Raw genomic sequence first — 26,298 nt, forward strand, 5'->3', positions numbered from 1 at the left:
GCTGTTGCCAAGAAATCATCTTATTGGTTGAATTGGTTCAAAAGGTTTACTGAATTTCCACAGAAGATTCTCAGGATACTTCAGGTCGGGAGCTCAGGCTCGGCCTGCTGCGCTGGCGGTGCTGCGTCTGGTCTGGCTGGTCCACACCACTCTCAGACATACGGAGCTATATTTCATGTGCTCATTTCTGGAGCTTAACAACTTCAATCCACAACCGTGGAATCCAGAGAAGTACTCTGAGAGCATGTTAGGAGAAGTTGGCAGAACATCACACAGGCGAATGGCCTAGTAGTCGCGCACACACACACACACACACACACACACACACACACAGAGGAATTTCAGAGGAAAAGGATAAAAAAAAAGGGTAGTTGAATGTGGGAGGAGAAATAAAGGAGGATATAGAGACGGAAGAAAACAAGCATGAGAAAGAGGGGAGAGAAAGAGGGAGGCTACATCTGCAAAGGACTTTATAGGCATTGCAATCATGCTGCCACGTCAACACAAGACAGTCCTCAAACATTGAGGTGAAGTAAAGAGGAATCTGTCTATCCTTTCCCTCCTTCTTTCTCCCCACACGAACACCAAACTCCCTCTCCAAGTCACACAAACACATTTTGACAGCTGTTCATGCAAGAACATTCAAAACAAGAAATAGTTCATGTCCTTAAGAGGGAAAATGTGCCTCTTTGAACACCTTTGATATTCTTGTCCAACTTCCAAACCCTCGTTTGAAACCGATTAACTGGGCAGAATCGAGGCAGCGTGTTTAGAGAGCGCATGGTTTCCATGTGAGCACAATCAGCTGAGAATTATAGTTACTGTCACAGTCCATTTCAGGGTAATAAAAGGAAGCCTCGTGGCTCTTGGCACAACTTCTGCCGCGTCAACTCGACTCTGTCGAGTTGTGTGTGCACTAAAAACCTAATTCTCGTACTTGACATAATTATTATAACCTTTTTGTTGCTTTTAGTGTGGGCATCCTCTTAAACTTCACTTCCACTTGTGCATTAGTCCCTCTGGTTTCTTCTGCAACCACTTCATCTTTATGAAGGAACGATGGTGGCGCACATCATTGGTCTGTTGACGAGTAATAATGTCATGGACACAACTGCAGCACTTGAGTGTGGAAGTCCTCTGTGTTGTGCATAATGTACCAGCCCAACAGTGTGAAGCAAACCAACACAAGCACAACCAGCACACCTCAGTGACTACCACGTTGATTAAAGGCCACCTGTATGGCCGACGATGAGCCTTATTGATTAACCCTTTCTGATGTCTTCAGAGTGAAAAGCAGCCAACCATGAGCTTAACAGACCAGAAAACACCACAAAAATAAGAACTTCCTTTTTGGTCGATGAAATATATTCAATTATTCAATCGATTACCATAATCATTGTCAATTAAAAGTGATAAATGGACAAATCATGAGAGCACTAGTCCCATGAAGCTCTATGAAAGTTGTAAACAGCAAGCTGTCTACACACTGCACATAAAATACACTAACTTCCCTCACCGGCAGCTGAAAATTGACATATCAATAACAACATTTATTTACACCTCCCAGAATCACAATGTTATGCCCTAATACTCTATTGCAGTATTTTTTATTGTGCACCCACTGTGCTTGAACTCAAATCTCCTGCTCCACCTCTCTGTAAATTCACTCCAGCTGACGTGATGAGCCTCCAGTGACTCGTTCGGCCCGGGCATCAGACTCCTCCAGCAGACGACGTATAGATGGAATCTGTTTAGTAGCCCGATCCTTTGGCTCCACCATGTGTCTAAAAAATGATAAAACTCAACTGTCATCCTCAGGCCATTTTAGGTATTAAATGTTAATGTTAAACTTTATTGATCTCCAATGGGAAATTCTCTTTTCATTTGCCATCCAGGAGGAAAAACAAAAAGGTCAGGCTCGGCTACAAAACAGCACCCGCGGTACCGATAAATGTTCAGTCTTACTCAAGGACACTTCAGGGGGCGAGTTTACTTGCTGACAGAGGCTTCAACCGGGACGGTCTCTCTTAACCCACGAGTCTGAAACAAAGGTGTCACAGTGAGTTGTGAGGTTTTAATTTCAACCACACATCAACTGATACTCACATTTAATTAAGTTGCTGCGGAACAGAGAATGAAAACGTGCAAGTTCTGGCCCCAGCTGTTCCACACCTTCAAAAATCAACCACCACACAAATTATGGTTTCGATTGTGCAACATGCCAGGGTGAGCAAGCGGTGTGACCTTGTATTCAGCTTGCTGTCACTGCAGGTTTTCCACATTTGACATTGCTGGTAAGGTCACCGCACTGAGGAAGTGGAGAAAATGAACAATACAAACACTACCTGTAGTCAATTTGTGTTGGGTGTTATGTGTTAAATTAAGACGAAAAAAGACTGGGAAAAAAAGGGGAAAAAAAGAAAAAGTAGGCAGTACAAGGAGAACAGATATGGATTTTATTTTCAATATCCATTGCAAAGAATAAGAGGTGACACAGCCTGAAACAGATAATATAGAATTTATTTTCAACCAGAAGTAGGAAAATACATAGGTAGGTGTAAAGGAAACAAGCAGAACTTGTAGTCAAACAGAAAAATAAAATAAAAGAACAAAACTAGTCCGAAGAGAATCAAGAGGACGGCTAAGGGGTACAACATAAAGCATTGTTTACCATTCAGTTTCTTTTGAAAACAGTGTGTGTGGGTTTGAAAACAGCTGCCTTGATTTCTCATCTGGATTAATGGACATTCTACAACATTGTGCAAGTGTTTTGTCATTATTTTTTTTGCTGGTATTTCATGAATGGTAAACAATAGTTGGTCCAGTGCATAAACACAGTGACACAGATCAATATATGTACTCGTCTGACTACAGATAGACAATCCTGATCATTGAACAACTACTACGAGATCGGCAAGGAGAAGGAGATGAGCAAATATACAAGATGGATGATACTAGGGTAAAAAGAAATGTGTTCAGGTAACAAAACAGTCCAGCAGGGTAAAGATGAGAAAGATCAGAAGCAGCAAAAAAAAAAAAAAAAAAACCCAGTTTGAAAAAAGAAACAGCCACATTTTCCAGATAAAATATTTAAAAGCCCATTCTATATGGGCCTGAATGTTTCAGGGTATTATTGCCAAGTTGTTTTGAAAAAGGATACCGTTAGAATGAGTTTTGAGAAACCAACAAGAGTATGAATATGGATGCAACTTGTCTACGTGATTCCAGGAAAAAAGGACAAAAGTACCTTTATTTCCTTACAGCCCTAAATTTCATGAAGACTATGATTCGGATAAAACAAAACAAAAATGTGAGTGGATGGAAAAAGAACTTGCTCTACAGAAGAGAACTGGACTACAAACAGCTTTGGTGCGCACCATTACAAAGAGATGCAGCCTGGGAAATTACTCTACACCTACACAAGCCAACTAGTAAACACAATGCAACAGTGGAAACTACAAAGCTAACAATGTGAGCGCACGACGGCGCTTACAGGGTGACATGACTCAGCGCTCTGATACGCCAGATTTTCATTTAACAAAAAAGGATGGTGAGGAGAAGGGCAGTCAACAACCAAAACGATGTAAGAGTCACATCAGTGACTATCAATAGTAGCTCGCTAGTGTAACAGCTTCAACCACCGTGACGTACAAGAACAAAGTGAAAAGGAATAGTAGTATTCAAAATCATCACAGGACTAGTTCAGCGACCAGCGGCGCTCCGTTAGCCGAGTCCGAAACACATTTCACACCAGTCAGAACAGCTTCTAAGCTGAACTGCAGCCACTAGTGAGACAGCTCTGCTGCCCTAACCTAAAAAAGGCACTAGCACTCTCCAGCTAGTGCCTTGCAACATCCAAAGTAAAGCTGAAAAGCAAAGAAAGACACACAATAAATCAAATTGAATTTCCCTGTGCTGAATGTTTTTATCAATACTAATAATGCAGGTACTTTTCCTCTGATGAGCTCTGAATCCTTCATTCTAGGAAGCATTATCAGCAACATTCAACTCCTCTGATCAACCCATCAAGACAATGTCTCATCATAATGATTTCTCTACAGAGGATTTGGTTCGTGATGGAAATATTATTTTTGGGGAAAATATATTGAGTACAAGTAAAAACAAACATAAAACTATCTTAGAATTCATGATTTACACATCAAAACACAATTCATCATCTTTTTAGAAAGGAAACATGAGATACATTTTTTATTCACACTTTACAAAAAAGCTAGCCTTTAAATCTACTACAATACTAATGCCATTCAGGAAAAAACAAACCGGACATATTGGTTTCCATTGGAAAAAAAATAAAAGTTAAAAGACAAACATGTAGGGGGAAACAAATGGGACAAGAAACCTTGTTCTGAGGACTAAACATATACTTCCTATTTACTTGCTTCCCTCCTTTAAAAAAAATAATAATTTCAACATATACATTAAAGTAAATGCAATCTTTATTTGCCAATATGATGGACCAGAGAGAGAGGGGAGCTACATCTGAATCTTTTTTTTAAGTGCTCATCATCCGGTGTATTCGTCTTAAAAGCATGTCTGTTGAATAAAGTTTGTTGAAACATCACCAATTTGATTCACCGCAACATGCCAGCCTGACTTTCAGAGAGAAATAGCTGCGCTCACTGCCCCTCATCCCTTGTTCATCCAAAAGCAGAGCAGTGGGCCTTCCACCGTTTCCAATGCGGAGGTAGGGGGTCCACAGATGGCACTATAGCTGCAGTGATGAGGGTAAGAGAACTTTACAGAGTGGTTGAGCAAAGTGTTTTAAAAAGACACAGCTTGAGTAATATAGTGGGGAGGGAAGGTCTGAGGTTGGGCAGTTGAGGGGTTTAGGGTGATGGTAGGCTGAGGAGATTCAGAATTCATGGCCGTGGAAGGAGCAAAGGACTAGATATTTTGGGATTCGGTGCACGGAGCTGTGCTAAGGTACAAATGGGGAGCAAACAATCAGAGTGGATTTAACAAAGATTACACATCCTACTCGTGTTCCTTAAGGAGGGGAGAACGGGTCAGTGGACAAAGCATACCTGATTACTAGAGAGCTCAATGAATAGGAAGAATATACACATCATCGTAACATTGTCACAGCTCATAAAAAAGGAAATCAACATTAACAAAAACCAATAAAAGGACATAAAATCTTCACAAATGTCTCAACAGTATTTAAAAATAAAAGGAGAAAAGGTTGTTCAGGCGTTCGTCGAATGTGAATAGTGCAAGACAACGACAACTGCTACAGTGAGGCACGATGTTTTCTTGTACATGTGGGATTAATATGAATTGTATCAGTCACACGTCACTAGTGAAAGTGTGTGTGGGATGTAAAGATGAACAGATGTGGAGTGACTGGTGGGCTGCGACTCGTCCTTGCGTGTCCTTTTGTCTGAACTGATGGCAGCAGTGTGGATCGATGGCTTTGTTAATGGGCAAGAAGCAACAGGCAGACTACTCCGCGGTCTATTTACAATTGCAGCAATAGGCCGGCATATCAAATCAACAGCAGAGGGACAGGGGGAGAAAAAATTTAAAATACCGATACAGTAATTACAGTTAATATCTAGGGAGTGCAAAGTTGAGACAGTGAACGCCTTGAACAACCTCTTCTTTCGTCTTTTGTACAAGCTGGTAATATCAATTCATCTCGACATTAACTGGATAAAAATTTAGCCATAGTTTACAATACAATCTTTTTTTCAAATCTGATCATAATTTACTCTTAGTACAAAAAAACGCCAGAAAACAGGTCTTTTGTGGTTCATATACAATCATGTAAAGACTGAGTCTAGATTTCTATTCTGTACAAACACTTGTGGAAAAAACCACGGCTTTTGTGTATGGAATTTATGGCTGGGGAAAGTCACTACTGGCCTCAGAGACAGTGCTACAGATCTGCCTGCAAATTACCTGTGTTCTGTGTTGAGTTGTGTGTTTGCAAGTGTGTATCTGTAAGCTTGCATGTGTGGAGTTGGAAGGCAACTCCAGACAGTGAGCGGAATGCTGGTTTTTACTCCTGTGTTATTAGCCATTACTCGCCCTCTTCACCTAAAAGCAATCGAGACAAAGAAAAGATTTGTGAAAGCCCCTTATCGCTTTGCCCATCAGCCTAAATCCCTCAACCAAAAAGGGGGGGTAAGTGAGCCACATAAGCTCCTAAACATAGGCCTAGCATTACAACTATACAAGCTGGGGTTAAACAGTCTGCAAACAAGATGGTAGCTGCCCTCAGTTTCTCACCAGATCCTTCCTTCACAAATTAACACTACACGCAGCCCAAGTGACACGGGGCAAATGTAGTTCTCGGGACATCTGATTCTCGAGGCATCTGTCGGATTGGTGGCTAATGCACCAGGGCCGGGGTCAGAGGTGTAGACTAACTTGTAGCACCACGGGAGGCCGTGACCACACAAAAAGCCTCAGCACCACAGAATGACAGCAGGAAATGTCACCTCACACAAGCTGCGCTACATCCATCTTTGGGGCGGCTGAACTACCAGCTAAAGGCTGATCCGACCCAACAACATCTAACTCAACTAATGAGTAAATCCTAAAAGAGAAAATACGCTGGCTGCCTCGGGTGGGGAAACAAGCACAAGCCAATGATGGAGGTCCGAGACTGACAAGTCTGCTGTCGTTGCTGGTTTCAGATTTATACACGGACAGACAGACAGACAGGCCATCAGCTTGGGAGCTTTTCAGGTGAACATCGTCCCCTCACTTGCTATAAAACCGAACGGTGCCCCATGTGACAAATCTGAATGAGCTACCATCCCCTATAGTTCGAAAGACAAAAGCCAGGTGGGTGAGTGGGTGGGTAGGTGGGTGGGTGGATTTGAGGAGAAGGGGGGAGTCCAAGCACAAAATATGATAAACGAACAGGACTGAATCAAGCAGTTAAAAAAACAAAAAAGAAACACGGAGAAAGAAAAATATAGATTATCTATAACATCATACGAAATCCCTGTCGGCCAGACCTCACTGTACGAATATTTTACAGGTTGTGTATCTGTCTTCCTCCTCCGGTATGGTGGAGGGAAGAGCTGGTAGTGGGAGGGAGAAGGGTCTGAATAGGAGAGGCTGTGGTTGCAGCACCCCCTGGTGATGTGGCAGGGACTCACTACCTGCGAGCAGGCAGATGGAGCCCATTGACCTGGGGGGGCAAATTCGGCAGGAGAAGCTCCAGCTGGCCGAAGAGGGAGAAGTGGTCGGAGGGGATGTGGGGATGTGGGCAGCCGCTGACATTGTTCTCTCCGAGCCAGTGAGGGTCCAGGGGGCCCAAGATACCCAACACGTTCAGGTTAGGCTTGGAGTAGAAAATATAGTCGATGACACCCTGAGGAGAGAAGATGAGGGGAGTCACCTCAAAGAAATACAGCCTTGATATGCTTGTAGAGAAGCAACCTTAGCAAGCACAACCACACGCATATCTGTGCCGTCAGTACAATCACCTTGAAGTCAAAGGTGTAGTTGGTGTAAGGCATCAGGCCGTCCTCGTAAGCAGTCTTCAGCTTGAAGCCGTGGGTGATCCTGCCGTTGGACGAGCTGGTCTTGCCATTGCAGTTGAATTTGGTCAGGCTGTCGCTATAACGAAGCTCCTTGAAGTCCTTATGGGTGCAGTCCACCCCACCAGTACTTAGGTACTCCACTACGCCTGGAGAGAGGGGAGAGGAAATGCAGTCTTCATCAGAATGAGGAAAGGTCAAGTGGCACTTCAAGATCCAAACAGACAAAGCCAAATCAGTTCCTACCATCACCATAGGCAAGCACAAGGCCCCACTTATGGCATTTCCACCAGGATACGTTTTAACATTAAAACATGTGAAAAAAAAATGAAGCAGGAAAGGCTGAACACCTTTTCACAACAACTTTACCTTTAACATAGAGACTGACATGTAAAAAAGGAAAAAAAAAAGGAGCACATTTATCCAAAACAAAACCTGATTGATGAACTAGATGCATGCAGATATGGATAGCAGATAGTTTCAAAACTCTGAAAATAAATTATTAATTTGTGGAATTATGTAGCATAATGTCTTAGCATTAGATAAACCCACACCTGACACAATAGGAAACTGCCAAAACATTATTATGGCAAATAATTATTAAATTCACTATTGATTCATCGGCAGATTATTTTCTCAATTAACTGATTGTTCTCTAAAATTGTACAAGTCCACTACATTTCTCAAGACCTCGCAGTGTCTTCAAATTAGATATACAAAACAATAGTTTGGAGCAGACGATAGCTGATTGTTTTGCTATTGTCAATCCCCATAAATAAACAATCTTTCACTTTATCACAAACCATATTACCAAGTGACATCAAGCCAAAGTAATAAATACCTAAATAAATGTAAACGTATGTAACTTGACATCAAACTGAACATCATTTGTCTTTTGAAAAATAAAAGAGAGTGAAGGGTTTATCACCAATCTGTCTTTTTGTCATCTTTACTCCGGATGTCGGGCTAATAAACAGAGCCCGGGTCCCCACTGACTGACTCACACTCCCCCAGGACAATTTTCTACCGGTCACTGCCCTTCATACCTCATATTTAAATACACGCCCCTTTAACATTACACTTTCACATACACCTACAGTTCACTTGCTCATAGTACTGTTATGTTTGTCCGTGCACTTTATTGTATCTACTATTGTACATTAAAAATGTTTCTATTTCTTGCACTGTGTTGATGTTTGTCGAATGCATGCACGCGCCAAGACAAATTCCTCATATGTGTAACATACTTGGCAAATAAATGGTTCGGATTCTGATGAATGGGTAATTACATGGCTGGATTATTTGGGAGAGAATGCCAAATTGTCACGCAAGTTCAAGATAATACTTTGTGGGGAGTAATGTCAAACGTCAGCCTGCTGTGGAACCAGCTGTTCGTGGGAGTGAAATGCTTTAGCTAAGGCATATAACCCTATTGTGGGAATAATGCGTTGAAGGTTGTTTCATGTTGTGTAAAATTGCTTTCTGAAAAGTCTTAAAGTATCTGAGCAATACATATTTTAAATGCAATTTAAAGTATGTTGTACATTTATGGTGGCCAGTGCAATAAGGCTGTACATAAAATACAATCTTTTAAAAATGTAATCATAAAGTAGCCATGGATGGCAGACCTGCGTATCCAGTGAAGTTTAAGAACACATTGTCATCGTTTTAGCATTGTCAAATCATGTACAGTAAACAAACCCTCTGTAGTCAGAAAAAACACAGCTCTGTTAACCTTGCGTACTTACCAGAGTCCGGCAAGGAGTTGAGGTCAGCGCACAGCACCAGTGGAATGGCATTTATCTCACCAGAGACAGAGGACAACTTGAGGCTGCGTGTGGCCTTGTCCACTATGTTTTTCACTTCTGACAGGAACATCATGGTCTGGACCAGCTTGACGTCAGAGTACTCCGGGTCCCAGTGCATGTGGGCATTGGCCACCAGGAGCAGCTGCTTCTCCATGCCATGGAGTGACTTTCCAGCTGAGGGGACGGAGTAAAGGAAACAGGGAGATGTCATACAGATAGGAATTCCAGCTAATGAAAAACACAACACTGAGAGCAGTCAGTCATTTATAGAGTATGGGTCTGTAACGACACCTACAATACCTAGACGAGTGAGTTTAAAAAAAAAAAAAAAGTCTATTCAGATTTAACGGGGTGAGCCAATCTTATTTGGCCAAAGAAGAAGTCCCAAAGATCAGAATAGTGTCTACTCACAGGAGGCCTCCATCATCTCCTTGCGGACCTCAAGCAGCGTCGCTACACCGATGTTGTCCTTGGTCATCACCCTGTTCAGCATAGCCTCTGAGCCCTCGGAGTTAGCCATGGCCAGTTGGTTGAACTCCACTGTGTGCTTCTGCACTGCGCTGAATCTGGAGAGAAACAGGAGGGAAGAGAGGAACTTTGGTAAGTAAATTAATGAAAACAAGCATCATTTATGATGCACTGCAAAGAGATCCTTGATGAAGTCTAAAACGTTTACAATTAGGATGACAGCCTAATTTATTGGCATCACAGAAAATCCTCCTATCCAATTTAAATAATGTGAAAAACACTTTCAGTTGTTTCAGCTGAAGGGCCACTTTTGGCAGTAAGAATGCAGCAAATTTTAGAATGAATCAAGACAATTAAGCCATCTTTTTTGTGCAAAATAAGCTAGCTAGTGACAAGTGAGAACTTAAATTAGATTTTTCAATCTAATTTAATGATGGTTAGAATTTCTTACGTTAAGATATGGATACAGACATGAATTTAATTAATAATAAGATCAGAATATTCTTATCTTTGAAACTAAGAGAAGCAGTTATCAAATTATATTAACCAAGAAGTGCAATCTTCAGGCTCAAAAGTATTTAGTTGCGCATGCATGAAAACACATAATCATGTCTGCTATTGTATTAGATATTCAATATGTATTTTTTTCTACCCAATTGACTTTAACAGAGATTAATATTGTTCTCCCAAAGCACTGAGATAGCTCCCCAGACTGACTCACATTTAGTATCCATTTCAAATTAATAAAAAACTTGATGCATCAACAGAACAAGAAAGCAAACAGAAATCTGACAGTACAACATAATGATTGAAATACCAATTTAGGGAAAGCTATAAGATTAATGACATCCAGCACAATACATTTTCACTCATACATTTTTATGAGTGAACATTCAACCATGTAACTAATCATGACTTTTCTGCTTTGGTAAAAATGTAGTGATCAGCACTGCCAGCTGCTGCTTGGTCTAAACCTCAGCCTTCTATGAGTTTTAAATGAATGTCAGAAACATGCTCGTTTTTTTTTTTTTTTTTAAATCGCAGGCCAATAGTCAAATGAACGCCATCATGTTGAATCAGTCTCACGTCATTAAATAAAAGTTGTTATCCAATACCCCAAAATCTACAATAGTGTTTAATCTCAGATATAATTCAGAAATATAAATAGTCATCAGTTAATGACATCACTTATGATCACAAAGTAAAAACTGGACTGACAGTTTTTATTCCATCAACACCAAACCAACCAATTTAACATCGTAGTCAGACTAACACTGAAAACATCATAATCAATGCAGCAAAACCAGAGTCTCTTATCAGTCCACACATTTCCTTCACTTACAATTCAACATGTCCATCAACAGGTCAGAGATTCGGCTTTATTATTCTTGTAGCTGCTAGCAAAGTCTCAGGATGCAAGCAGATAAGAGTATCAGCTACAGAGGTCTCATTAACTGATGTCTTTGTGGATCCACACCAGCAGATTTTCATTTTCAACTTGTGGAATCACTTAGTGAAATTTATTAGCCTTAACACGGCTCTCAGTGGAGCCACAAAATGCTTTATACAACTTTTCCACATATACTATAGCGCTTGCCAAAACCTAAACAACCTTTATTGTGCAAAATCAATGTTATGCCCTTTAAATGAAAATCTAAATTAACAGCTCAGGGTCATTGACCAAACCCGACTTCCAATCCAAAAGTGCTTCCTAGCATAACGCCCAACGAATGTTGAGGTCTGAAGTGTGGTGGATATTGTAAGTAGTTATCGCTGACTCATAAAAGCACCACTTCCATATTCTATAATAAACATGTGCAATGCACAGGTTTCTCTAGATTTTTTTTAAAGACGCAGTAATCAAATCCATGTGCTACAGTATATAAATAAACCATTTAGAAGATTGCCGTCAATGTAAACCCCTAATATTATGTCTCGAAACATGTAGCTTTTGTTTCCTATGAATGAAGACGACTTGTGGGTTTACAGCTGTGAAAGTGACTTTTAAAAGGCTACAACAAATGGAACTTCAAATTTGCAGAATAAAAGAAAAGATTGATGAGGTAGGTCCGCAGTGGTAGTTTCACACAGCTGATACACCACTCAACAAAACAAAGACAAACACAGCATTGTTTCAGTTTCCCAGTATTACAGAATGGACCGCAAGTGAAATGCTTAAAAAAGTTCAAACATCTTTTTGTGTAAGAATTATTGCATTTGTTAAATGAAGCAGAATCCATGCAACTTTCATTATTAAATAACAATTAGTCTGGCATTTTTACAATAAATAAAACCAAAAAATTGAATTAAACTGTTTAAAGAAGATGAATTGTGTGATTAAATTGTGTGTCTTAATTGTGTGTCTCAACAAGAGATATAGGCTGCAATAAATGTAAATATTGTGGGTACATACTTTTCCGTTTTGTAGAAAATTGCACAACCATCCACGTGTTTACGGTCCGACTCTGACATAGTCCTGGCTCGTGACTTTGGACTGAAGAATCCTTCGTACCCCTGCTCCTTCAACTCAGGCAAGAAGAAATTGTAGTACTGCTCTGTCTCCACTTCCTATAATCAATAAGAAACATGTAAGGATGAGCAGGAAAGATTGACAGACACTCATAAATAACAGTCTGAAAAAATGTCATCATTTAATACAAGAATATTTTACAGGTGTAGCTTTTATTGTCTCAACTTGATGCGTAGCCAAAAAAAATCCTACTAATACCTCTCAACCCAAATATTTTCATCTTGTTGGACCTGCATTGATAATAAGGTTTAACCAATTTGAGTGGAAACCTGAAGACATGCTTTGACATTCATCTCTCACCTGCAAACTGATGATGTCTGCATTGCAGCCCATTATCTCCTGCATGATGGATTTCTTCCTGTACTCCCAGTTCAGAGCCCAAGAAGGGCAGTAACCATATAGCTGACGTGTGGCATACTTATCACACAGAACATTGTAGCACATCACAGAGAACAGCGCTGTGGTGAGAAATGGACACAACTTAGAATTGCTGAAGAAACTGATCACTTATTGCCTAAGATATTGTTAGGAGGGATAGTGACATTTTCACACTTCTTTCCTTACTAATCTTAAAATGAAATGACCACAATAAAGGCTAAAGCTATCCTGTATTGTTCTCAAATAAATATGAATTGTGTCTACATCACTTTTTCTCCCAAAATGTTATATAGAGGCACAATGTAACAAAAAGATTAGTTGATTTCATCCGTTAAAGAGCATTTAACTCGGCTATGTTGTTCTTACCTGAGGCCCGTGTTCGGTCTGGTTCTTGGAGTGAGATCCATGACCGGGCTGGGGGCTGCTCTGTTGGGACTGAGCAGAGGGAGACATGGACAAAGATGTTAAAACATTAAGTTCAAGGCCCATAAGCCATTGGGTTCACAATTTCACCATCTACAGATAAATTTTTGGGGGTAAATAAAAACTGACAATATGCTATTCCGGATCCGGTCTCAGAACTGCCAGAGAGGAAGGACTCACTGCGCTTGATAGCACCTGCCAGATTGTCTAACAAGTAGTTAAGCAGTCTCCGGGTGCCATCAGGTTCCTGGTAGAGGCTCATAATTTCTTGTGCAAGTGGGTTTCCTGGTGATGGAAAAGCAAAGTGGGCTGAATCATCGCCAAAAAAAAACATGAGATTTCATGGCTAGAATGGGTACAAAAAAACATTAATAAGCCACTCACCTTTCAACCCCAGTGTTTGTAACTGAAACAGTTTCCCCAATTCAAATGGCAGAACTCGCAACTGGTTGTTATTTAAAAGCAGTTCCCTGTTGAGGACAGAGGGGAATTTGATTATTAGAAACCAGCCCTCCTAAGAAAAAACTATAATTTGCCTGTGCCATGCTGTCCTGCTTCAGAATTATCACTAATGTGAACTTAATGTGGAAGGAAATTGCCAGATTTCTTATGAATCTATGATTGATTGAAAAAACACATGTTATTATAATGGGTAGTACCAGTATGTAGCATGTTTATGTGCCAAAACCAGTTTTGAGATCAACCCCGTAACAGTGACTCCTTTCCTTTGTGCCAGAATTATGGGTCAAAAACAGCCTGAAGCCACACACCTGAGAGATACCATGTTGCCAAGCTCTGACGGCAGGCTCCTGATCTTATTGGATGAGAGATCCAGGTACACCAGGTTGTGTAGTTTGGCAATGTCTGGCGGGATGCGCGACAGTGAGTTATCACTAATGTGCAGGGCAGTAAGATGGGTGAGAGACCAGAGGGCTGTGCTGAGACTCCTTACACGGCCTGCAGTGTTGGTGGGAAAAGAACATGCACAGGAGAATTATATCAATGTAACAAATTGTTTACTCCCTTTGGTGTGAATGGGTCAACAATGACTTCAATGATTTTACAATAATTAGGATGATACTGTGCGCACAACTGTTGGACTGCATTCATTTCGCAGAAAACATGGACAACCACAATCATGTTAAGAGTGTTGATCACACCCACCATGTTGCATCTCCAGGGAAAAACTATTTTACAGTGACCCATTTCAAACCGAGCCAAATAACTGTGCTGATTAGTCAATTAATCAAGGTATTTAACAGAAAATTAACTCGCAACAATTACAATAATGGACAAATCCTTCAATTAATTTCTGAGGGGAAATGCCTACCATAAACTGGTCCCTGCATCTTTTCTGGTTAACATGTGGATATATGATGATCATCTGAGTTTCCTATAAAATATGTTTAATATCATTGAGTTTTGGGCAAAACAAAAAATCTGAAGATGTCGAGCTGGGCTCTATGAAACATTACAACACCGATTTCTGAAACTTTTAAGAGCCAAGCAATCATCAAGTGTGTAATCGGCAGATACATTTATAAAGAAGAAGAAAAAAAACTTCACCGCAGCCTTATGAAGGGACCAACATGTGCAGAGTTACATTGAACAGTGATGATCCAGTCACAGGCCTTTTTCGCACAAGACTTCAATGAAAATAAATGATTCCTGAATTTCATTGACTTAAGATTTCTGGCATTGTGCATGCTGGGTCACTCTTATAGTAGGCGCTTCATCTAAAACTATTACTAGAGTTATTCGTAACATGGCAAGTCAAAATGTCTGCTGTGTAAATTCCTGTTATATGTACTCAATAGAGTTTGGATTGTGAAGGTATGATACAGGAAGACACTACTTTGCCTACTGAACAAGAACTCCTTGACAATACTCACCGCTGATTTCCAGCTCAGCCCAGTATGACTTCTTCCCGTTAGTTGCCTCTTCGGTCGACATAATTGTGTACATCCGCCTGGGATCCGGCGGGTCATATTTTTCCTTGGGCATTCCTATAACACTGCAGAGACACTTTTGATTAACAATATCATCGCGTATAAACAAAGATCTTCCATCATGCCACGCACTGTGTCCTTAAAGCTGGCCAACTGATTCAGGTTAGAGGTAGTGTACATATTAGCTCATCGGGTAGCCACATGTGCAATGGCAATTTTAAAAAGGCTAACGTTTCCACATGTAGGTTACACATGTTGACAGAAGACATTAAATGTCATGCTAACCCCAACCATTCACGGATAGCACGTGTTAATTAAAATATGATCCATTACTTACAATCGTTTATAATACATACAATTCACTTAAAACAATATATTTCATTAGAGTTAAGTTACATAACAAGCAACATTAAACTCAACAACGTTATACATTTAATGCTAAACTTGCCAAACTAGAACAGCGTAATAAATCTTAGAGCGTTAATAAACGCTCGAAGATGAACTAAACATAAAACTGCATTTAGAAAACGAGTAAAAATAACTACCTCTAGCTAAAATTAGACGATGTTCCTCTCGTTGTCGCTCACTCATTAGCCTAGCTTAACCTAAATAGGTAACGTTAGCTATCAAACTATACATAACAAACGGTAAATAGCTACAGCTAGCTCGCTCGCTAACTAGCAAGAAGGTAATTAAACGAACACGCGAAGTTAGTGATATTGTGCAATTAGTTAACTGGCTTTACCGCCATGTGCAAGTAGGGTAGCTAAAAATAAACATCAGTATATTAAGAGATTCTGCACAATTGCTGTTTACATAATAGCAAAGCACTGACTTGCGCATTGACGCTAGGCCACGAAGCAGCGCGTTAGTTAGCTGCCGCTAGCTCGCCTCCAGGAGCAAGAATGGGCCACTGTGTTGTTAAGTAGGAGCCAACGAGCTCAAAGCGACACAAAATAAAAGGGTTTTTTTCTCAAATGTTTTTTTTAAGCTTAGCTTGAGGTAGCTTGTTAGCTAAAAGCTAACAGATCTCAATTACTCAAAGCTGAGCGACTTCCTCTTCAGATAAGTCCTACTTTAAAAAACCGACCACGTCCCTTTAAACTTGTAAACACGATTGCAGTGAAATGTCAGAAAGCCATTTACGTTAATCGGAGTGATTCCTGTTTTTATACCTGCAAGAGCATACCAACTCGCGAGGACGACTGCGTGTTCTCTTTTGTTTTCTAGCTACTTCTCACCCGTTTCCGCTGCTGTATCATGGCGACTGGAAGGATTTTTTTCTCCTCCCCGTCGATAACAGCGCCTGATCCTATTGGTCAGCGCGCAGACGGTGCAATCAGCTGTTGAACCAGAGAAAATACAATCCTTAAATGATGAGCTATGGACCAAGTTATTGATGGATGGATGGACGTAATGCCACAGTTTAACTTACTCCGTTTTATTAACAATGTATGCATACTATAGTGTTGCAGCAAGTCAGGAGGTCATGGTTTCATTTGTATGGCATCTAAGGAAGATTGTGCTTATTGAGAAACAGACATGTCTTTAATGGTTAAGATACTAAGTAATTAAGAGATGCCTAATACCAATATATTTAAAATTCATAAAACACAAGGCATTGCCTTTATTTAGATTACACAAATTGAAATTGAAGTCAAGTCATACAAAAATAAATATTAATTTAGTACAATGCTTTAAATTTCATCCAAGAAACGGTGTAAAACGACATGTTTTATAATTCAACACTGACAAACATCTAGCAGGTGCTCCTGTAGATACATGAGGGACTCTTCCACATGGAGAGGTAAGGCTTGGCCGAGGTCCGCCTTGGATCTGGACAGGAAGGCCTCCACAGATTCACAAATGGCAGGCTTGAATATCATATCGTCTGGCTTGAACACCAAGTTGCCAAGATTGCCTCTCTGGTCAGAGACTAAGTTGCACAGATAGCCTGCATATGACAGATGAAAGAAGTTAAATCAAAGAGGGCTTATGGTAATCGTTTTCATATGCAGGGTTATGCAAGTTAGTAAAAGTGAATATAACTCATGTCAAAGGTTTTGTTAAGGATAAATAATATCCATGGATATCAGTGGTTAAGGGACATTTTAATACATTTGATCAAGTAAAAAATAAAAACATACATACATAAATACATACAAAGGACAGAGCACAGGAATAGCACAAAAAATGGTATATTGTTCCTAATTAGATTTTAATTTGACATATGTATAGTGTAACATGAATTAATTCATTAATTCAGTAGAATATATACACAGAAAATATTTCCCAGAGATGAACCAAATTACAGAATTGAGAAATTATACTAAGTAGAAAGGAAAGGTAAAGACATTCGACTTTGTGATTAGGAAAGTCCAGCTCTTATTAATTTTTTTTAAGTATAGTAAGAACTTTTTTTTCCCCTGCAGTACAAAAGATTCCAATAAACAGCTCAGTACAATCCCACATGGTATCCCACCACATCTGAGGTTTCTCATAAGCTTCAAATGCTTCATGTCAGCAGGACACTGGAGAGCTGTTTGTCAACACAGATAATGGTTTTAACTCTGACAAGATCACCTAACTTACCATACTTATTTATTTGGAATTTATTGAAGAATAAACTTGATCATGTTTTGTTTAATGATATTAACAAAGTTTCAACATGACCGTGGATGTGCATCGTGGCTATGAGTATGCAACTACTTTCTCTTTAAATTCACAGAATTTTTCAAGAGCCATTTCCTGATTATAGCTGCATATACTGTTGCACAATTTACTGGCATTCACAATTCACCTTTCATCGCTTTGTTATAGCTGAGCAGCAACATCCAGAGAAGATGGACCAGCTCTTCCCACCTTTGCCATCGTTCAGTACCATCCTGGAGAACATAGTCATGAATCAGTTCCTATGTACGGTTATTTGTTAAGGCTAATTTATCAGTGTTAGCTTGGAAATTGAACATGTTAATACGACTACAACTGTGAAGAGCAACAACTGACTGATGAGGTGAAGGTGAAAACAAGGTGCAAGAGTGATATTCACCGAAGGATCTGGTGCAAGAGTACAGTACTTCAGAAAGTGAAGCAGAAGACTGAGCGACATGGGCAGAGGGGTTTTCACTGGGCATGCATAGTCCAACAGATGTTCCAACAGCTTACATCTCAGCAGCTTGCTCTGCATGCTCTCCAGTAACAACATCCTGTGTGTCAGAAACAAATTAGTCCTTGATAGCTTGGAAAACTGAGAAAAAGAGGCACAGTGTGACATTAGAATACATGTTTTTTTCTGTGTTTCATCAAGAATTACTTAATAGTTGCATTTAAAAGACAAACTGTAAAATGCTGGAATACATTTGCATTAAACAAATAAAATAAAAATGTGTACACCATATTTTAATTATTCTTACATTAATGAAAAATCAATGTATGTATACATGTTACCTGTTCGGATATAGATTTTACAATGAATTTCTCTGCCTGGTGTGTTTCATCCACATAAAACTTTTTTTTTAAAGTATATCATCAGTTTAAAGTAGGGCTGGGCAAAGTTGAAAAAATAAAACAGAATTATAGCTTGATTTTTTGTGATTAATCCCATTATGCACAAAATTCAATAATGAAGGAAAAACAAGTGTATTTTATTTTAATTATTCTGTGCCTCCATTGACATGTATTAATTATATAAATAAATGACGACATTGATTGCCAGATATTATTATAAATAATAACTCTCTGTACCAATTACAAATAATGTATATTTGACAACTTCAAAACTCTATGAATATTCTAGTGGCACACTATCAAAAGGGAAAGGTGCGCTTTGTATATTGAAGAAAATAGTTTCTTTCGCTGAATTCCATGTGATGCAAAACCTGCTCATCTTGCCTCCTTCACTCAACCATTTCTCCTCCTCACCTGTGTGCTCGCAGAGGTATATCGCTGATGAGCATATGGAAGAGCTCCTGGGAAAGCTTGACAGAGTTTAGAGCTGGAGAACGGTCCACCTCAAGAGCCAAGGACAGCATCCTCTGGAAGATGGACACCATTCTGCAAGTGTTAACGGGACAAAAACTTGAATGTGGAAACACGGGCATCGAAGCAGCCATAACGATCAATTCATTATAAAAAAACATTTCCCAATTTGTGATTTACCGGATTAGTTCATCTCTCTCTCTGGCTGCTTTTTGAGTCTCTCCATGCTCTGTTGATTTCATAATGGCAGAAAAGAGCCACTTGATGACCTCCCTGGAAAACAAATGAACATCCACATTACTGCCGTCACAAATATAAAAGTATAAATGAAAAACTCATAGTTTTCTTTTAATTTAGAAACATTATAGTGACCACCCGAGGATAGTGATTTTCAATATTCTGTTTGTCATTAATTTGCCTTTCAGTGAGTTTAAGTGTTGCGTCCTCTCTTGGACTCTCAACTTCTTAAGGCAGCTATGAGTTTATTGTACACCAAAGAGGTGGGGGTTTTGGCAATCATCCAATAACATACAACATAAACAGAGAATAACAGTGTATTTAAAATCAAAAGCCACTGTTTAAACAAAGGGAAATTATGTCATTGCAGTGACAGATAAAAAGTCAATGACTATGAAAGACAGTGTGTAGAAAAGATTATTTGTGTGGGAAGTTTATTGGACTGCTGAACTACATATAATAAAAACATGTGCACCTGACACGAGGGAAATGCTGATCACACGACAATGTTGCCTTGGCAATGGAGTGGTGGAGTGCAGAGATGGAGCGTTTGGCCTGGAAGTCATCCTCCAAAGTCTGCACAATATAGTCCAAGAGCATCCCCACAACCTCACATTGAGGTCTCTTTGTATGATAACAAGGAAGCAGAACGGGCACTGACAGGTCAGTAAACTTAAATCACAAAAGATATTCAGCTGTAAATATGTCTGTGTAAGTAAAATTTTCATGACGTTATCACCAATGCAACAATAGGTTGGCAATGACTGTTGGTCTTTAAACAAGCCATTTGAAAATATTACAACCAATAACATGGTTTAATAACACTGGTGGTACCCTACATTTATATATCACACTGCTATTTTATATATTAACACATTGTGCTATCTGGAATAGTACCTGATCGGCCATGACTGAGGTCAGCAACTCCCAGTCCCATGGGACTGTGGTTTTATCAGCCATGTGGTGTCTGCAATCAGAAAACAGTTATATTATATACATCTAAATATGGAAATGGAGGGGTAGAAGACGGAAGGGAGCCATGGGGGCGTAAAGAACATATCAATAATGTAAATAGAAAGGCTACAAGTAATACATTACTATTAACTCTTCTTCCTACGGCCACTCACCTTTGTGTTCTCTTCAGCAGATTAAAGGCCTGCACGCAAAGGTGATAAGGACACTGTGGGTCGAGCAGAATGCCACGCAGCAAGTGGGACGTGATATCTCTGGGGGGATAGTAGCCAGGCTGAAGCAGATCCGACAAGAGCTGCAAAGTACCTTCTGGGTAGTTCTCATCAATGGTACTGTAAACCAGACTCAGGCTCTGACGGCACAGTACCTCGGGATCTCCAAAACCTTTTTCTTCTTCTTCAAGCTAAAAACAGAAAACAGACATTCCATTTGGCCTTGAATATAATCATGTGTAAGGATAAGGGATGGGTATTGTATGGGTGCCGGTGCTAAAACGATACAGGTGCATACATTTTTGTATTGCCAAGGCCACTGCTTTTCTTTAAATTAAACAATATATTCACTTTACTGTTCAAAAGCTTGGGGTCACTTATGAATGTCCTTCAAAGAAATGCACTGATTTTAAATGAAGATAACATTAAATTAATCAGAAATACACACTATACATTGTTAATGTAGTAAATGACTACTATAGGTGGAAACGTCTGTTTTTTAATGAAATATCTACATAGGTCTAGAGGCCCATTTCCAGAAACTATCACTCCAGTGTTCTAATGGAACATTGTGTTTGCTAATTGCCTTAGAAGACTATTTGTGCGACAAAAAAAACGTGTGCAATTATGTTACCAGAACTGTCCTGCTGGTGAGAGAAGCTATAAAACTGGCTTTCCTTTGAGCTCGTTGAGTACCTGCAGCGTCACATTTGTGGGTTCGATTATACTCTCGAAATGAACAGAAAATGAGCTTTCATGTGAAACTTGTAAGTCTATTGTTGTTCTTAGAAATAAAGCCTATTCCATGCGAGAAATTGCGAAGAAACTGAAAATGTGTCTGGGTGACCCCAAACTTGTGAACGGTAGTGTAAATATAACTAAATACCAAACACTTGACTTCCACCTACAGCTTCAAACGTTTTACCTTTAAACGATGAACATCATGTCAAACAAATATAACACACACACACACACACACACACACATCAGGTGGCAAGTTTTTCTGAATTAGACGGAGCTCATAATCTCACTTTGCGTCGCGGCTTAAAGCATTTCTTGTCCATATTTTAGCGTTTAAAACAAATGGTTCGTCATCGAGGTTTGGGGGAGAGTTTCTCTCGGAGTTTGACTCTTCTTCTTTACACGCAATTGCTGCACGTCGCGTTGTTTGAATCGTTTTTTTTTTATTATTATTTTTGGCGAAATACAGCCACATTTTTGACCGTGTACCTTTCGGCCTTTTCTCTGTTAAAACGTTGACGGCTAGCTAGATACTTTGGCTATACAAACGATAGGCTATCGTCACCTGCTGCTAGGGCGTAGTCATCAAAGTAGCGTTAAAAAAAAAAGTATTTCACTCGGCTCTGGCGTCGAAAGGAAGCAACAAAACCCGCGTTACGTTTTCGGTACCCACCGCTAGTAAAGATGGCAATGGCAATAGAACGCTTTGGAGAAATGTCTCTTACCATAGCTTGAACTGGACCAGCCATTATTTTCCTGAGTGTGTCTGGGCACACAAATTGCCTGTCCTCTCGACTGGCCACCGTAAAGTCCATATCAAATCTGCTATCTTTGTTTACTTCGTCTCCATCACTACCCTCTTGCCAAACAAAAGAACCTGGACTCTCAATACCCAGATCCCCTATGTATGTCCCGGCCTCGGATCTGTCCTCCTCTGACAAAAGAGGTTCATGAGGGACGCTGTTTGTAACCGTATTACTGTCCTCTGTTTCTTTCTGTCTGATAGGAGTTTCCACCAGCTTAGGAGGAGACTCAGCCAGTGAGGGATCCAGGTGAGTACCATTTGATGAAGTAGTTCTGCTCAAATTGATCATGCATTCTGGTGTGTCACTGTTATTGTCTAGTTCATGGAGGTGCAGTGACATTTGTGTACACTCTTTGTTTAAATATACTGAACACTTTGATGTTTGCAGTTCTGCAATTTGAGTTTCATTGAAAGGCAGTCGTCTTAATTTTACAATTGCTGTGCGATGCTGTGTTTTCTCTGCCTGATTTTGGTGTTTCATTGGAGAATCCAAAGGTTTTTTCTTCGGCTTTAAGTTTCCACAGTACTTCTGTAGTGCAAAAACAGTTGGTTCTCTTGAGGTTTTCTTCAAGTTACAGTCTTGTTTGTTTGAAGTGAGATGGTCTTCTGTTTCTTTTGGCAATTTTGTGTCATCTGGTGGCAAATTCCTTGTCTCCCATATTGTCTCATTTGCAACGTCTGTCTCAGTCAAGTCGACCACCGTCAAGGCAGAGGAATTTTGTCTTTTATGTTTCAGCTCTGGAAGAGTCCATCTTGGATCTGTGAGGTCAATATAAAGCTAAAAAACAGAAGGAAAAAATAAATAAAATGTAATAACAGTATAGAATATCATTGTTTTGGATTCAGTTAGTATATACACATTTCTAACTAAAAAGCCGAGTTACCCCTTTTCTCTTGGCTAATCTGGTTAAAGAATATGAAGTTTTCAAGCTTGTATTTTCATTTGATAATCCACAGATCCACTGTCAGAGATTTAATTTCTCTTTTATACATCTGGGTGCAGTAGGACATTGTGAACAAAGTTCAATGAGTAATGCTGCTTTATGACAAAATTGAAACGTAATAATTGTATATGGCGTGTTAACATTAACTAAGAAGGAATTATACTGAAACAAAAAGGACATTTAGCAGGACAACCGTAAACAGCAAAGCACAAGCCATAAACAAAGAACATGGATGAACATAACTTGTTAATAAGTATTTCATAACAACAACACTGTTGGAACAGACAGTGTTACACCCCAACTGGTTTTCAAACCTACTGGGTTTTCCTATGTGTGTGTGTGTTGTGTGCACTTCATACTTTAACCTTTTGGTCTCGGTGATCTGAAACAACTTGTTACTTCAGGCAGATATTACCACAGTGTGTGGAACTCCACACATATGTTGTTTCTGATTCTGGAGTCAGCACTACTTTCACAAGATGAAGCTGTGAAAGTAGTTTTATTTTTTTTTAATTTAAAATCGGTGGCTCTGCAGTGGTCGCCAACCTGCGATCACGATCGACCTGTCGCTCTCCAAAATAAAATAAAAATAAATTCAGAAACACATTTGGCCTCGTTCTCGAACATTTTCTTTAGTGTCATCTGGAATGATTTTTTTTTAGAGACTCCTAAAGATCAAAGTCAGAAAAGATTGCCTGACTCATGAACGCCTGAAAATGGGTTTTTAAACAGCCAGAGTGTTCTCAGCTGTGCTCCCCCGAATGAAGATTTCTCGTTCACCTGGATTTGTATACAAAAACGTGCTGCCAGCTCCATATGAGGGCATGCATCTGAAGAGACGTGTGTACAATCGACCCACTTCACAACAAGCACAAAAGTAACTCCAGACTGACTAAAATCATGTCAAAGCGGAAAGCGAGCGCCGGTCGACTTCACCGGTGCAGATACTGTTTCAGATGTGGCCATTCTATTGACTGTGAATGTAAAATGCAATTGATAAATATTCTCGTATTTATTATTAATGTAGGGACCTGTGTTTGATGTGAACGCAGCATAACACAGAGCGGGAGCATCTAGTGTTTTTTTTAGAAATTGCGTCAAAGAACACTGCCTGGCGTTGTTGGTAATTAGCTAAAATGGCAGAAGCTCCACGGAAGCAGATGAAAACCTACCAATTTATTTTTTCCATGGTAAAAGACAAGCATGTGTATATGTCATGCCACCAGTCACAGGCACTGTCTATGCTAGGGAATTTGGACAGGCACCACAACACTAACAATCAGAAATTCTAAGATGGCTATCCGCCAAAGAGACCAATCCCAAGAAACACCAAGAAAGTTCAAGAGCTGAAAGTGGCATTGAAGGCTCAGCAGTCGCTGTTCACAAAAACAACTTCGCAAAATAAGGCTGCAACTGAAGCGTCATTTTGTGTTAACCACCTTTTGGCTAAACACAAGAAGCCTTTTACAGATGGTGATTTATTTAAGGAAGCTATAGCCGTCACCGCAGAGACTGTTTGCAGGAACTTCAAAAACAAAGAGGACAATAGCTGCATTCGTGCTGTACCGCTTGGTCCTGCAACCGTGACACAGAGGGTACAGTTACTGTCGGAGGACGTTGGTCAACAGGTGTTGAAGGACTTGTCACTGAATTGTTTTCACTACAGTTTGATGAATTGCTGGATCTAATGAACACAGCTCAGCTTGATACAGTAGAGGTTGCAGCTCAATTTCAGAAAGTATTTGCTTTATCAGGTGAAGTGGACATGGAGATGGTTGATAGGCAAAATGACAGAGCTGAAAGCCAGGTCGAGGGACAGTGACTTTTGGGGACTCGCCTCAGAAGCATGTGCACTAAAAGCCTATTTTGAATCGACTTACCTCTGTGAAATGGCATTTTCCCAAATGAAAATCATTAAATCCAAGTACAGGAGCCGGCTTACTGACAGACACCTTACAGACTGCCTCAGACTGGCTGTCTGTGCCTATGAGCCGAACTACAAGGCACTCAGACAGTGTTCAGTCACAGGCATCACACTGATTTGAGTCACATGATTTGACAACCCTGTCTCTTAAAAATTACGTTCCCCCAGACCGGCCTGGTACTCCAAAGGACGCACGGCACAACTCTTTCCAAACTCAGCTCAATTTTTATTTATTTGTATTTCTTTCTTTTGTGCTGGCTGGTCCATCAGGTTGAAAACCTTCAAACCAAAAGAAAAAAAGTCATCCAACAAATGTACATACTATAACTTATATTATGTCTTCCAATAAACAACTTAAATACAACAAATACCAGTGGCTTCTCTGGTCGTACCACAAGTTGATGCTTCTTCTGGGCTGAAATGTTTTCTGAGCGCTTGTCTTCACAGGGGTTCAAAATCATACATTTATGATTTTGAACCCCTGATGAACAGCCTGCCTTGGCCTGCTTGTGGTACATTGTTGAATTTGCAGTTTCTCTCCCGCATTAAAGTGAGCTAATCTCTGGTGAGAAACTGAAATTAACATAAATGCAATAATTGGAGAGGTCTCAACTTTCATATTGGTTGTTTACTTAGCCTGTTCACTGCAAATGTGTTTTTTCTTAATATTGTGTGCAGTTAACAAACAATTTCCTTTTCATGTTTTTGTGCTTTTTATTTCAATAAAGCCAAATAAATAACCTCAAGTTGTAAGTACAGTCAGGACAGTCTTTTTCTCTCAACTCCTCAATAGGTAGAGGTCAGGGATCTTGGGCTTAAACATGTTGGTGACCTCTGCTCTACAGGTTGCGCCACCGTCTTAAAGTACATCATCATTTGGCTCGAGAGGGATCACATCCAGGTCGTTGCGATCCATCTATAAATACATATTTCTCTAATGCATTTCTTCATACGTGGTTGTGATGTAATGCTCACTTATACAATCGCGATCGCCGCAATGGATATGACATGCCGCTTGAAGATCTCCAGCAACATGTTTGTGTGAACGTGTGACGAATCTGGTGACCGAAACAAACAACCGCTGCAGATGTGAAGTGAACACAACACGCGCACGCGCGTAAGAAAACCAGTAGGTTTGAAAACCAGTTGGGGTGGAACAGCTGCAGCCCAAAACCAATCAAATTCGCGTATTATTACCGACATGAACGGTCCAGTTTGTCGGTGTTTAACTCACCGTTGAGACGTTGATATCAACGTCCACCCGCACCGCTGTAAGGGGCAGCGATTCCGCTTTGGTCATGACGGCCCCGAAGGAGCCGATCACTTCCACATCGGAGTCGTCGTTCTCGCTGTCGGAGCTGAGGGTGATCACGTCGTCCATGTCTCCTCGACCTTTGAACCTCTATTGACGC

At 40.1% G+C, this 26,298-nt stretch overlaps 2 protein-coding genes across 5 annotated transcripts in view; both read right to left on the reverse strand.

Moving 5' to 3' along the window:
- Positions 1–2,499: 2,499 nt before the first annotated feature.
- Positions 2,500–16,384, reverse strand: cnot6a (CCR4-NOT transcription complex, subunit 6a). 4 transcript variants are annotated; one of them, XM_068586203.1, is made up of 12 exons: positions 16,315–16,384; positions 15,017–15,138; positions 13,895–14,081; positions 13,509–13,594; positions 13,254–13,409; positions 13,068–13,136; positions 12,624–12,781; positions 12,207–12,361; positions 9,737–9,891; positions 9,266–9,499; positions 7,464–7,666; positions 2,500–7,348 (listed from the first exon to the last, which is right to left on the reverse strand). In XM_068586203.1, the coding sequence occupies exons 2-12, from the start codon at positions 15,126–15,128 to the stop codon at positions 7,133–7,135; spliced, it is 1,731 nt and encodes a 576-aa protein (XP_068442304.1). In that variant the 5' UTR covers positions 15,129–15,138; positions 16,315–16,384; the 3' UTR covers positions 2,500–7,132. The 4 variants fall into 4 exon arrangements, with proteins under 4 accessions (XP_068442304.1, XP_068442322.1, XP_068442295.1 ...); XM_068586221.1 differs by having other exon boundaries at positions 13,305–13,409; positions 16,249–16,337; XM_068586194.1 differs by having other exon boundaries at positions 16,249–16,337.
- Positions 16,385–16,794: 410 nt separating this feature from the next.
- Positions 16,795–26,298, reverse strand: part of simc1 (SUMO interacting motifs containing 1) — a 9,839-nt gene continuing 335 nt past the window's right edge. Inside the window, exons 1-10 of the mRNA XM_068586179.1 lie at positions 26,121–26,298; positions 21,939–22,796; positions 20,416–20,663; positions 20,186–20,255; positions 19,764–19,912; positions 19,232–19,324; positions 18,995–19,126; positions 18,123–18,279; positions 17,874–17,958; positions 16,795–17,027 (exon numbers count right to left, since the gene is read on the reverse strand). The exon at positions 26,121–26,298 is cut by the window's right edge and continues 335 nt beyond it. Coding sequence (XP_068442280.1) covers positions 16,816–17,027; positions 17,874–17,958; positions 18,123–18,279; positions 18,995–19,126; positions 19,232–19,324; positions 19,764–19,912; positions 20,186–20,255; positions 20,416–20,663; positions 21,939–22,796; positions 26,121–26,267 — 2,151 coding nt within the window. The 5' untranslated portion in view covers positions 26,268–26,298 and the 3' untranslated portion in view covers positions 16,795–16,815. The remainder of the gene's footprint in view (positions 17,028–17,873; positions 17,959–18,122; positions 18,280–18,994; positions 19,127–19,231; positions 19,325–19,763; positions 19,913–20,185; positions 20,256–20,415; positions 20,664–21,938; positions 22,797–26,120) is intronic.

The sequence above is a fragment of the Clinocottus analis genome, unplaced genomic scaffold, assembly GCF_023055335.1.
Source record: "Clinocottus analis isolate CAN_PGR_092001 unplaced genomic scaffold, fCliAna1.0.p SCAF_10, whole genome shotgun sequence".
Taxonomy (NCBI): domain Eukaryota; kingdom Metazoa; phylum Chordata; class Actinopteri; order Perciformes; family Cottidae; genus Clinocottus; species Clinocottus analis.